We start from the raw sequence: 14203 nt of genomic DNA on the forward strand, positions 1-14203 counted from the left end.
CTGTTAAATAAATTGAGTTAAATTCTGCTGCTGTTGAGTCATATGTTACTGCAGATTTGAAATCAAAGTTAAGATTCAGTTTGAACAAATCTGCCCAAGTCAGGTATTATGCCCTGGCAAAGGGCTATAGGCAGTCATATTTTATTAACTAATATGCATAAAATAGAAAGGAAACTAGGAATGTAAACATTAAAATATACTGCATAAAGTATTTACTTAATGGTTTTGGTTTGGTGGTTTTTTTTTTTTTAAAGACAATACTCTGCGCTCATTGGTAGTCACTTTTATTCTGGCTTCTTGCTTCTGAGTAAAATACCTCATAAATATGCTGTTTGAGAATTATTTGTGAAAAATAGATTTTCCAGACTAAATATACTACACTGAACCAGTGAGAAGAATCAGATTAGATAAATCTATGGAAAGCTATCCTTCCACACATCGTTCTGTGTACTTTAAGACTTGATTTGCTGGAGTATATTTTTACACTGTAGGTACTACTATACGGTTTATTATGCATGACTAGTAAAATATGTCCATATGGTCCAATCTTTGCAGTAGTATGCGTAGTAGTATAGTAGTAAATGGATCTGGATTTTTGGAAAGGCTAATCTCAATATTCCCACTTAGCTGCAGTGGACCTGCTGTCAGTTTAGCGACATGAGACTGTCTTACCCTGTCCACCCTCTGTATCTCACCCCATCCACCCTCTGTGCCCTCTCCCGCAGCATTTCCCTTTTACCACACTTCGTAAGCAATTCTCCTCTTCCCATCTCTTTCCCTCACGAAGGCCGTTGCCCTCCTACTTCCATCACCAGCAGAGGTTGAGAAATAGGAAAAAGGAAAGAAGTGGAGCAAGGGGCTGGAAAATCATAGCTCCCTGCACCTCTAGCAGTGGGACGAAGACAAGCTCTCCTTTGAGCTGGGGCTGGCAGAAAAAGCTGGGGGGTTCAGGCAGCCTTCATAGCTTTTAAAGCCATTTCTTATCTCCTCCAGGCAGAAGTGACACAGGCTGGATGGCATTGTTTCATGGGCTAGATCTGGTTTACGAATTACATGCTGTTTTGGGTTTATGTAGTAGGGGAGGGGCTGCAGGGGTGGCTCCTGTGAGAAGCTGCTAGAAGCTCCCCCGGCTCCAAGTCGGACCCGCCTCTGGCCCAGGCCGACCCAATCAGTGACGGTGGTGGCGCCTCTGGGAGAACAGATTTCAGAAGGGGAAACTACTCTGGGGGAGGAGATTGGAATGTGAGAGGAACACCTATGCTGATACCAAGGTCAGGGAAGAAGGAGGGGGAGGAGGGGCGCCGGAGGAGGGGATGCCCCTGCAGCCGTGGTGAGACGGCAGGCTGTCGTCCCCGTCCCCCCCCCCCCCCCAGCCCATGGAGGGGAGCGGGGGAGCAGATGCCCACCTGCAGCCCGGGGAGAGAGGAGCCCACGCCGGAGCAGGGGGATGCTCCCACAGATGGCCGTGACTCCATGGGAAAGCCCACGCTGGAGCAGTCTGTGACTGAAGATCTGTGGCCCGTGGAAAGGACCCACGCCAGGGAAGTTCGGGAAGAACTGCAGCCCGCGGAAAGGACTCACGTTGGAGAAGTTCGTGAAGGACTGTCTCCTGTGGGAGGGACCCCACGGTGGAGCAGGGGCCGAGTAAGGAGTCCTCCCCCTGAGGAGGAAGGAGCGGCAGAGACAAGGTGTGGCGAGCTGACCCCAACCCCCATTCCCAGTCCCCCTGCGCCGCTGGGGGGAGGAGGTAAAGAAAACCGGGAGTGGGGTTGAGCCCTGGAAGGAGGGAGGGATGGGGGGAAGGTGTTCTAAGGTTTGTGTTTACTTCCTAATATCCTTGTTTTGATTTGATTGGTAGGAAATTAAATTGATTTTGTTTCTTCCCCAAGTTGAGCCTGTCTTTTGCCCGTGACCATAAGTGGTGAGTGATCCCTCCCTGTCCTTGTGTCGAAAGCTTTTCTTTATATTTTCTCATCTATATTTTCTCATCCCGCCGGGGCGGGGGGGAGGAGTGAGCGAGCGGCCTCGTGGTGCTTTGTTATCGGCTGGGCTTAAAGCATGACACATAAATAAAAACCTACTTAAAGAATCCAATTTTTGTGGAAGAAAGAAATGCTAGTCCTCTTTTTCAGATGTTTCTCTGTAAAGCTCTAGCACCATCCGTATTAATTTGTGCTACAGCTCCTAATAACAGCTGCTTGTTACCATATCAGAGGACTTTCAGCCACACCAGGAAATTAAATGTATTACTCCCATCAGTACAAATTCTTCTTGGAAAAAATAGTTTTGGGGTTGTTTCAAATAAGCTAGTTGCTTAAAAAAAAAAATCACACACCCCATGATACAAATTTCCTACCATTTCTGTAGTATACTTAAACATTTTAGTCTCAAAGCTGTTCTTTAAATCCTTTATCAAACATATATGTACATATACCTAGCAGTATCTATAGTAAGATCTAGAGCAAGTATCTATATCAAAGGAATATACGTATTTTAATTATTTAAGAGTTAAAATTTTAAAATTACCCTTTCCTCTAACATGGAACAAAAAGACACAGGGAAATTAAAACACAACTGCAAGTTCTACATTTTGAGGACTTTCCTACTCTGTAAGGGTACAGCTGTTGGGTACCTCCCTACCAGCTGAGCTATTCAGGAGAAACCTGGCTGACCCACAGTATGTGCTTTTTTTGTGAGTTTTATATGTCTACCATAGAGCGTGTCTGAGTCTGGAAGGAAGCCTGCTCTCCTAGGGAGATAAAAACTCAATTCCAGGCCAGCCAAAACCAGACCCTTAGCCAAGAAAATAATTTATAGACCACGAGAATAATCCTGCAGTCAATTGTTCTCTGCAACCCATAGAACAGCTGACATCTAGATTCATCTAAGCTATGAAAGGACTACAGACTTTGAGGGGCTTGGGTTTTTTTTTTTTTTTTACATGTGGTTAAAGCACCCTGTATCAATTTATATTGAGAGCTAACAGAGTATGGCTGGTAAGCTGTCGAAAATCTTTGCAGACTATTGCTATTAGAATCTCTGAAAGCAGCAACAGAAAAATATCTTCCTTGAATGAACTATACTGAGTCATTGTTCTTTTTAGTGTATGAGTCCAGTCACATGTTATCAAGTCTGATTGCTGAAGAGAAACTTGTATGCAATAAGTGAACTAAAAATCAGGACTAATTTATATACACCAGGGCAATTTGAAACTCAAAGCTCTATCTGCTGTGATATTTTGCAGTTTTAGTAATATTGGGAAAATTATAATCTATGCAGAAGTGATTTATCTAATGCTGCAGTACACTTTGTAGTAGAACCTAAGAGCAGTCAGTCTCGTCATGCTTATTGTGAACATGGTTGCTTACACAGGATTCAAGTGTGATTGGCAAGTGTCTCGTATACATTTTAGGAGCAGATGAGATCATTAATGATTTCTTAAGAAAAAAATACTTTTTTATATGATAGGGTTTTTCTAAAAATGGATGCCTTTTATCTCTCCAAAAATAAAGTTCCCTGTGATATTAAACTTATTCAATGTAAGAACCACAAAAAGGAATAGTCATACTCTTTCCCTTCTATGCTGACAGTTTCCACACGTGGTCACATGGGTGAGACTGAAAAGACTGCAGTTTAGTCCACAGGGCCCAGTGTTGAATGGGATGATTACTAATGTGCTGATTAAAGGGAGAGAGCCAGTTGCTAAGACTTTTGCTGACAGGCTCATGTGAAAGCAGCCTTGCTCTCTATTTTAGTATAACAATGGGTACTGAGGCAAGACTGCTGGTCAGGCTGTTATAGACGCTCGTGACAAATTGGAGGAGCCAATTTGTAGTGAATAAAAAGTCGAATTTATTAGCAAGCGATAAGAGAGCAAAACGGCGCTGGGCGGCCGGGGAGGCAGTGCTCCGCCACAAGCTCGCAACTTTATGTTATAGTTACATTCCTTATATACAGTTCATGCACCTCTTTCTTGCAAGTCTCCGCCTTGTCCTGTTTCTTCTTTCTTCATTCGTGCAGGTCTGTTACTAAGCAGATTTGGTCTATCTTCTCAAGGACGAGTGTCTTTTGATGTAGAATGTCTTTTGATGTGAAAAAGTACAGTTTTGGCAGTCCATCCCCTTATCTGGTAGATTATAGCTGTTGTTCTTTTCCCTCTTTAGCTAGTAAGTTATAGCTGTTGCCCTCTTCCTGTGACCTTTACACACCAATTAAGCAAGCTTTGTTATTTACACAAGGCATCTGCTAACTTTCAATATGTCTCTTCTCCCTTCCCGATTTCATGAACAAAGTTAACTCGTTCATTACAAGGCTTCAGAGGAGTTTGGTATCATGCTAGACCAGGAGGGCCCCCAGCAGGTTTTTACAAAACTCTCTGTAGCTACAGTGCAATGTCCTCCTCTTTAGTCTGCTTGGTTTTACTGTACTGTGTGTCTAATATAAGTCCTGAGATCTAGATTGGTATGGGTTTTATTTTTGAGAATAGCCCTCACGAAATTGGTATGAGTTTGAGCAATACTTGTAGTAGTGGTGGGTGAAGGCTCAGGCTCTCAGGTGTTCCTCAGGGCAGATATCATGTGAATTTTGTCTGTAAACATCTATTTCTTCATGGTCCTGTGTAAAATAACAACAGGAAAAATCTGAATGCACTAGTCTATTTTAATAAAAAACAGTTGAATCTGCTCCAAAATTTGACTTTCTTAATCGGATAGTTGGCAATGTGGTGGAGTTCCTGCAGGGGAGGGAGTCCTAACATCAGTGGAAGCAGATGCCCCAGCTGGCCATGCACTGAGCAGCTCTGTTGTTTGTAGTGCACATTTGTCGTGGTTTCAGCCCAGCCGGTAACAAAGGACCACGCAGCCGCTCGCTCACTCCTCCGCCCCCCTCCGGTGGGATGGGGAGGAGACAGAGGAGAGAAAAGGGAAAAAAAAACCCCTGGAACCTCGAGAGTTGAGATAAGGGCAGTTTACTGGGACAACAACAACAAAAAAAAAGGTTACAACAACGGTACTAATGAAAGAGTATACAAAAAAAACCTGATGCACAGTGCAACTGCTCACCACCCGGAACCCAACGCTCCGCCACTTCCCCCACCAAAAGTTGAGAGAGCCCCCCCAGCCCACTCCCCATTTATATACTGAGCATGATGTCACATGGTATGGAATAGCTCCTTGGCTAGTTCAGGTCGGCTGCCCCAGCTATGCCCCCCACCTCCCAGGTTCCTGTAAAAATTAACTCTATCCCAGTTGAACCCAGGACATTATCTACCCCTTATTCTATACCATCTACATCATGCCCAGATCTTACATTTTCCAATTAACCACTACCGCTTTCCTTGTCTTATATATAAGTATATGGACACACCCCCCCCCCCCCCCCACACACACACACAAATAGCATTCCCTTAGTCTATGGGCCATCCCTCTAATGTGTCCATCAATTCTATTTAGTCCATGACTTTGGGGCTCCATTGGTTATAACAGTATTTCAGAATAGGAGAGATGGTGTGAGGTGTTGGGTTGTTGCATGCTGCCTCTGGAGCTTGCGGCTGGTACATTTGGTGCAACCCACGCCCTTGGTCTGCAGGTCGAAGATGTTGATCTTGAGGAAATTGCTGGGCACCAATTCAAGTTCCGTCACTGTGGTACTTGGCTTGGTTTCAAAGTCCATCCTTCAGTCATTCGGGTAATTCTTACAGTAATACCCTTGATATGGCATATAGACACTATAGATACAATGACATGCATTGGCAGGTTATATAGCAGCTAAATATCATACAGTTTAATTCATTGGCTATTCTCACCTAAAATCAAATCCCCTTGAGGCACACATCGGACTTCTCCATCATTTCCCATCACCCACCACGTGTACCCAGGCCCTTGAGCAAAAGCAATCCCACGAATGGGTTTACCTTTGCCTAAGGCAGGAGCAACCCAGACTGTTTTCCCTAACATATTTTTCATGTGCACTGCAGGTACTTTATCCCCTTCTACAGTATGTAAAAATTCTTACTGGGCAGGGGCACCCGACTGGAAAATCCTCTGGTGTTGACTAACCAGGTGGCTTTTGCTACATGTGTATCCCAATGTTTGATGGTTCCACCCCCCATTGCTCTCAATGTAGTCTTTAACAGTCCATTGTATTGCTCGATTTTCCCAGAGGCTGGTGCATGATAGGGGATATGATACACCCACTCAATGCCATGCTCTTTGGCCCAGGTGTCTATGAGGTTGTTTCAGAAATGAGTCCCATTGTCTGACTCAATTCTTTCTGGGGTGCCGTGTCGTCACAAGTCCTGCTTCTCAAGGCCTAGGATAGTGTTCCGGGCAGTGGCATGGGACACAGGCTATGTTTCCAGCCATCCGTTGGTTGCTTCCACCATTGTAAGCACATGGCACTTGCCTTGGCAGGATTGTGAGAGTGTGATATAGTCAATCTGCCAGGATTCCCCATATTTATATTTCAACCACCACCCTCCATACCACAGGGGCTTTAACCGCTTGGCTTGCATAATTGCAGCACATTTCACATTCATGGATAACCTGTGCGATAGTGTCCATGGTCAGGTCCACCCCTCAATCTCGAGCCCATCTATATGTTGCATCTCTTCCCTGATGGCCTGAAGTATCATGGGGCAACAGAGCCATAAATAGCTCAGCCTTGTGTTGCCAGTCCAGGTCCTCCTGAGCCACTTCAATCTTGGCAGCCTGATCCACCTGCTGGTTGTTTTGATGTTCTTCATTGGCCCAACTCGTGGGTACATGAGCATCTACATGACAAACTTTTACAACCAGATTCTCTAGCCGGGACGCAATATCTTGCCAGAGTGCGGCAACCCAAATGGGTTTACCTCTGTGCTGCCAGTTGCCCTTCTTCCATTGCTGTAGCCACCCCCACAGGGCATTTGCCACCATCCATGAGTCAGTATAGAGATAGAGCACTGGCCACTTTTCTCTTTCAGCAATGTCTAACGCTAGCTGGATGGCTTTCACCTCTGCAAACTGACTCGATTCACCTTCTCCTTCAGCAGTTTCTGCAACTTGTTGTGTAGGACTCCATACAGCAGCCTTCCACCTCTGATGCTTTCCCACAATGCGACAGGACGCATCAGTAAACAAGGCATGTTGCCTCTCATTTTCTGGCAGATTATTATACAGTGGGGCCTCTTCAGCACACGTCACCTCCTCCTGTGGCGACATTCCAAAATCTTTGCCTTCTGGCCAGTCCATGATCACTTCCAAAATTCCTGGGCGACTGGGGTTTCTTATGCGAGCCCATTGTGTGATCAGTGCAATCCACTTACTCCACGTGGCATCAGTCACGTGATGTGTAGAGGAGACCCTTCCTCTGAACATCCAACCCAGTACTGGCAGTCGGGGTGCTAAGAAGAGCTGTGTTTCAGTACCAACCACTTCTGAGGCAGATCAAACTCCTTCATATGCTGCCAGTATCTCTTTTTCAGTTGGAGTACGGTAAGCCTCGGATCCTCGATATCCTCGACTCCAAAACCCCAGGGGTTGGCCTCGGGTCTCCCCAGGTGCTTTCTGCCAGAGGCTCCAGGTAGGACCATTCCTTCCGGCTGCAGTATAGAGCACATTTTTATCATCTTGTCCTGCCCGGACTGGCCCAAGGGCTACTGCATGAACAATCTCCCATTTAATTTGTTCAAAGGGTTGTTGTTGCTCAGGGCCCCTTTTAATATCATTCTTCTTCTGGGTCACTTGGAAGAGAGGGCTTATAATTATACTGTAATCTGGAATATGTATTGTCCAAAAACTCACAACACCTAAGAACGCTTGTGTTTTCCTTTTTATTAGTCATTGGTTACATAGCTGCTCTTTTGTTGATCACATCCATTGGGATCTGATGACGTCTGTTTTGCCATTTTATTCCTAAAAACTGGATCTTCTGTGCAGGTCCCTTGACCTTACTTTCTTTTATGGCAAAACCAGCCTTCAAAAGGTTTTGAATTATTTTCTTTCTCAAAAACAACTTGTGCTGTGTTGCCCCATACGATGATGTCATCTATGTATTGCAGGTATTCTCGAGCTTCACCCTTCTGCAGTGCAGTCTGGATCTGTATATGGCAAATGGTGGGGCTGTGTTTCCACCCCTGGGGCAGTCGATTCCAGGTGTACTGGACGCCCCTCCAAGTGAAAGCAAACTGTCGCCTGCACTCCGCTGCCAAAGGGATTTAGAAAAATGCATTAGCAATGTCACTTGTGGCGTACCACTTGGCTGCCTTTGACTCTAGTTCGTATTGAAGTTCTAGCATGTCTGGCATGGCAGCACTCAGTGGTAGCATGATTTCATTAAGGCTATGATAGTCAACTGTTAATCTGCACTCCCCATTACACTTGAATTTCATTAAAAAAATTAAAACTCTCCATTAGCAGTGGCCATATGGCACTATTAAAGGGTGAATGAGTTTTGCTGATCACTCCTTGGGTCTCCAGTTTATGAATCAACTTGTGGAAAGGAATCAGGGAGTCTCGGTTGGTGCGATATTGCTGCCGGTGCAAAGTTGTGGTAACAATTGGCACCTGTCATTGTTCTTCAACCCTCAGGTATCCCACAATCGCAGGGTCTTGAGAGAGACCAGGCAGGGTAGACAGCTGTTTCATTCCCTCCATCTCCAAGGCAGCTATACCAAAAGCCCACTGATACCCCTTTGGGTCCTTAAAATACCCCCTCCCGAGGTAGTCTATGCCAAGGATGCACGGAGCCTCTGGGCCAGTCACAATGGGGTGTTTCTGCCACTCATTCCCAGTTAGGCTTACTTCAGCTTCCAATGCAGTTAACTCTTGGGATCCCCCTGTCACACCAGAAATACAGATGGGTTCTGCCCCTTTATAGTTTGATGGTGTTAGGGTACATTGTGCATTGGTGTCCACTCGGGCCTTATGTTCCTGTGGGTCTGACGTGCCAGGCCGTCGAATCCACACAGTCCAGTAGACCCGGTTGTCCCTTTCCTCCACCTGGCTGGAGGCAGAGCCCCTCTAATCCTGGTCAGAGTATCCATTACATACATATTGTAAAATTGACTTAGAAGTCCCTTCAAGGGGATCAGAAATAATATCAGCCCTTCTACTCTGTTTGGAAACTAGAGTGGTATTTTTCCTGGAATAATCCACTTTTGTGTTGGGTTTTCCTCGCTACTCATGTACCCGTGCATCTAGGACCGAGGTAGGTTTTCCATCCCATTTCCTCATGTCCTCTCCATGGTCACATAGGAAAAACCACAGGGCACCTGGTACGGACCCATTGTTCTCCTTGTCCACTGTTTCCGTTTCAGTATTGGGGCAATTACTGTAGTTGTTGTTGTTTGGGTCCCTATCTCGAGCATGGTGTCCTTAGATGCAGTCTGGGTCCCTGCCTCAACCATGGTCCTCTGAGAGTGTTGAGCTATGGCTCGGTAGGCATAGGCCAGGCCCCAGTACAGTGCAAGAAGCTGCTGGTTTTCATTGGGATAGGCAAGGCACCCTTCTATCAGGTGGCATGTCAGTTTGCCAGGGTTACTTGCCTGTTCGGGTGTAAAATCCCAGATTATGGGAGGTGATAACTGTCCTAGGAATCTGCCCAAATCCTTCCATATACCCTGCCACCCAGGGACCGGTCGCTTGAGGGCACATTTCAGTATTGCCTCACCTAAAACTTGCCTTCTCTTATACCAGGACGAGACCAGGTTCCACAATACCCATAATATGCCACCAGTATTAATTATTAGTATTGAACAGCTCACATAAGGGTGAACAAGGACCTCGGGAGCCTGCATAATAAAACCATTCACATCAATGCCTGGTAGGGAGAGGGAGATGTGTTCCCTCATCTCCTCCACAAGATAGCTCCCACAACACAGCAAAGCCATCACTGCCAGGACAAAGCACATAGACATTATTTGTATTAGCACATTCCCGCGTTCCTTCATTCTCCCCACAAGATAGCTCCCGCAGCACAACAAAGCCATTAATGCCAGGGCAAAGCACACAGCCATTATTTGCATTAACATGTTCCCAAACTCAGCAAGCTAGAGATAAGCAAGCAGCTAACAAGCTCTGTGACCTGCACAGGAGCTTGCCACTTAATAACTAGCTATAGCATGCTTAATGCAAAACTTCCGTTGTCGAGCCCCACGTTGGGCGCCAAAAAGGACTGTGGTGGGTTGACCCTGGCTGGATGCCAGGTGCCCACCAAAGCCGCTCTATCACTCCCCCTCCTCAGCTGGCCGGGGGGGAGAAGATATAACAATAGGCTCATGGGTCAAGATAAGGACAGTTTAATAAAGTGAAAGCAAAGGTTGCGCGCAAAAGCAAAGGAAAACAAATTATGTTATTCTCTACTTCCCATCAGCAGGCGATGTCTGGCCACTTCTTGGGAAGCAGGGCTTCAGTACGCGTAGTGGTTGCTCCGGAAGACAAAATGCCCCCATTCCGTCTCCCTTCACTTAGCTTTTATATCTGAGCTGACGTCATATGGTATGGAATATCTGTTTGGTTAGTTTAGGTCAGCTGTCCTGGTTTTGTCCCCTCCCAAGATCTTGCCCTGCCCCAGCCTGCCATTGAGGGGAGGGCAAAAATGTTGGAGAGACAGCCTTGATGCTGTGCCAGCACTGCTCAGCAGTAGCCAAAACACTGGTGTGTTATCAACACCTTTCTAGCTACTGATGCAGATCACAGTGCTATGAGGGCTGCTATGGGGAGTATTAACTCCATCTCAGCCAGACCCAATTCACATGGTCTAACCCCAGTCAGCAACTAAGCACCATGCAGCCACTCACTGACTCCCCCCCACCCACTGGGATGGGGGAGAGGATCGGGAAAAAAAAAGTAAAACTCGTGGGTTGAGATAAGAACAGTTTAATAGAACAGAAAGGAAGAAACTAATAATGATAATAATAACAATAATAAAATGAAAATACTAATAAAAGGATTGGAATATGCAAAACAAATTATGCACAATGCAATTGCTCACAACTTGCTGACCAATTCCCAGTTAATTTCCAAGCATCAATCCCCCCAGGCCAACTCCGCCTAGTTTATATACTAGGCATGACATCACATGGTATGGAATATCCCTTTGGCCACTTTGGGTCAGCTGTCCTGGCTGTGTCCCCTCCCAGCTTCTTGTGCCCCTCTGTTGCGTTAAAGCGTAATGAAGTTTGGCAGAAAATAAACCCCCTTGCATTCCAGCTTGTCCTCGGATATCAGAGGGTTGGGGGTGGCTAGGCTTAGATTCTGGGTGATACCTAATTCAGCACTATAAATCCGGTCACGTTCAATATATTCAACCAGCAACATTATTACGGATGCACTAATAGTGCACTGGCACTGTACTTTCAATTTAGCTTCGTTCAACACACTAGAATTGCCAGACTTAAGGAGTTTGGTCATGTTCAACAAACTATCACAGCTAGATTAATGAGCAGCGCAGTTTATTAAAGCAACAGGAGTACAGGTTCTTTTGGATTGCCAGTGATAAATACACTGTCTGCAAAGCATGTGGAAATAATAATACAGTCGACTATAAGAACACTAAATTATGGAAAAACTCTATAGAGATTTCTAAGTTTCCTGGGGAAGCACTCGGTATAACCAAGGGTTCAAATCTTACCCAATAGGCGTCCCTATGGGGGGGAAGAGAGGTTTAGCCCATCGACTGATCCCAGAAGTCAGCAATGTCCTCCTGACTTGTTTATGCTGGTGTCTTCCCTAACATTCCTCCTCTCTTAAGCCCTTTTATATTTTCTTATTTTTTAGGTGGAGCTTGAGTGACTCTAGTCATAAATACCTTTATTATGATTGGTGTAGAATCTCCTCACTTTACTTTTAAAGGTATATGCTAGAGAAAATTCTGGGACCATGTGCAGTGAAGGGTGGTCGCACCTTGAAGGTGGGTAGCTTTTGGGATGGAGGTGTGTTTTAGTATTATAATGAGATTATAATGAGCAAAGTTCCATGTCAGTACTCCAGAACGAGGCACTTATGATATAAATCAGAAGTAGAGCAGTAGGTTGACAGAACCCCATTGTTTCACATACTTGCTTCAGTGGATTCAATGCAGGGACCTTTCATTCTTGTTCCATTAGTTCTAGTTCCCTATCCCTGCAATGATATCACAGAGCCTGGCCACGGTGTCTCCACTCCGCTCCACCCTCCGTGTTGTTTCTTTCAGAGTCAGCATACCAAGCTCCCCTGGTGTTGCTAACATCTAAGGTTGCAGGTTATGTTGCTTAGGGAATTATTATGGAACAGATTTCGTGTATATCCACCACATTCCACCCTGGAGGTTTACCTTCCCTTAAGAGGGGGACATATCAATAAGTCACCTCCAGCAATTATTCCACACCCTCCAGCCTTCTTGCTGGCTGGGCATGAGAAGCTGAAAAATCCTTGACTTAGTCTAAACACTACTTAGCAACAACTGAAAACATCAGTGTGTTATCGGCATTCTTCTCATACTGAACCCAAAACATAACACTATACCAGCTACTAGAATGAAAATTAACTCTATCCCAACTGAAACCAGGACACCTGGCCTGCAAAGACGAACACAGCTTCAGAGGAGCATGAGCTGGAAAGGGCATCATCATCTCTGTTCCCTGAAAGAGATACTATTCTTCTACTTTCACATTTAACCTAGGCTACTCATTGGGATCCATTCCCCAAAGGCTGCTGTGGGGGGAGTGTGGTTACTCCCTAGAAGCAAGCTAGAGATTGACAATACTAATTTTTTTTCCCCTCTATATTAAATGAACTAGAGACCCATAAGCTAGTTCTCTTGTAAATATAGTATTTACGATCTGTCCTAGACTGCAAGATGATGTAATGCTTTATGAGACAATAAACTGTAAACTAAATATACTTCTGGTTTAAATCCAATCAGAAATTCAATTAAACTAGCTAATGTAATATCAGTTTATAAAGAAACTCTGTTATGTCTTTTATTATTACAGAATTAGAGGTATGGATCTTCAGCATCTGCTGTTTACTTTGGCATTGGTCTGTGCAAATGACTCACTTTCTGCAAGTGATGGTAAGTTTTATGATACCTTTCTGTGCCTTTGTGTGTATGTATATATATAGCTTTATATAAAGAGTATTTTTATATTATATGTGTCAGGATTATGCATGTTCCTTGATTGCAGTAACCTGGGTACATCATGTGAAATGTGAAAAATATGTCAGTTAATCTTCTTGTAAAGATAGTGGATGAGATTGAGATGTTGCAGAATGAAGGTGAATTTCATAGACAGCATTAGGTGTGTGATGTGTAAACAGGCTGGATCAATGTTGGTGTTAGATACCTGGATTTTCTTTGCTCTGGTACTGAAATTAAGAAAGAATTGTATAGGGTTAATTTTTTATAGAAACTTTTTTCTTTTTTTCCCTTTAACAAGTCTTTTTAGTATAATCATATGTTAATTGTAGAGCTATTTGGAAGTATGGAGGAAGCATTTTAAGACTGTACGTGTTGGGTCTGAGGGCAATATGAACAAGTTTCATAAGAAATATACTTAGAAATTCTTGAGTAGATGTTATAAAAGGGATTTGAAAAGAACATGTAGCCTCAACCAGCCAGCTGGCTGTGGGTAGCCAGTAGAAGCCTTTTTAGCTAGGAGAAGCTCTGAATGCACATCCTGTGGTGTTCATGATTCAACAGATCTGCCCAGGGTTCACATCCACTGAATGTACCTCTGACTTTCCACAGTTCTTCTACTTCCCATCCTTATTCACCTCAATTCTTCCATCTTCTAAGTTAAATGCAGGGCTGGAAAGTATTTGCTCCAGCTGAGCTTTCTCTGATGCTTTTTCTTGTTGCCACCAGCAACAATTTAGAACCATTTCTGTATCACCCAGAGGCCTGCTTGGACTCTGGCTGGTCCTTTGGGACTAGTCTTTTACTCGTTTAGAACAAAGAAATCCCATTAACTTCAGTGGGAGTTTTATGTTGTGTCAGACTTATCTGTGCTACTTTGGTTATGATCTGCTCCTGTAAACAAATACAAGTTAACCTAGTCTGCTCAGTCTTGTTCTGGCCTTTGGAGAGAGCAGTAACAGTTTTCCATAATTACTAATTTTATATGAATGTGTCGCCACTTCTCCCAGAGCTACAGAGCAGCTACAGCAGGGTGGCTCTGTAAGCAGGTGCCCCTCCTGACCTCCTAGCCAAAATCAGTGTTAGCAGAAAAAGTCAGAGAGGGCAG

General features: G+C 44.6%; 1 protein-coding gene across 12 annotated transcripts in view; it reads left to right on the forward strand.

Moving 5' to 3' along the window:
- LOC126035273 (growth hormone receptor-like) overlaps positions 1 to 14203 on the forward strand; it is a 190468-nt gene that overhangs the window by 93475 nt on the left and 82790 nt on the right. For all 12 annotated transcript variants that reach the window (XR_007504891.1, XR_007504890.1, XM_049793660.1 and 9 more), the window contains one exon: positions 12953 to 13032. Coding sequence is in view for 10 of the 12 variants with exons in the window: in XM_049793660.1 (XP_049649617.1) it covers positions 12963 to 13032 (70 nt within the window). In the remaining 2 variants the exon portion in view is untranslated. The remainder of the gene's footprint in view (positions 1 to 12952; positions 13033 to 14203) is intronic.

This window comes from Accipiter gentilis, chromosome W (assembly GCF_929443795.1).
Source record: "Accipiter gentilis chromosome W, bAccGen1.1, whole genome shotgun sequence".
Lineage (NCBI taxonomy): Eukaryota > Metazoa > Chordata > Aves > Accipitriformes > Accipitridae > Astur > Astur gentilis.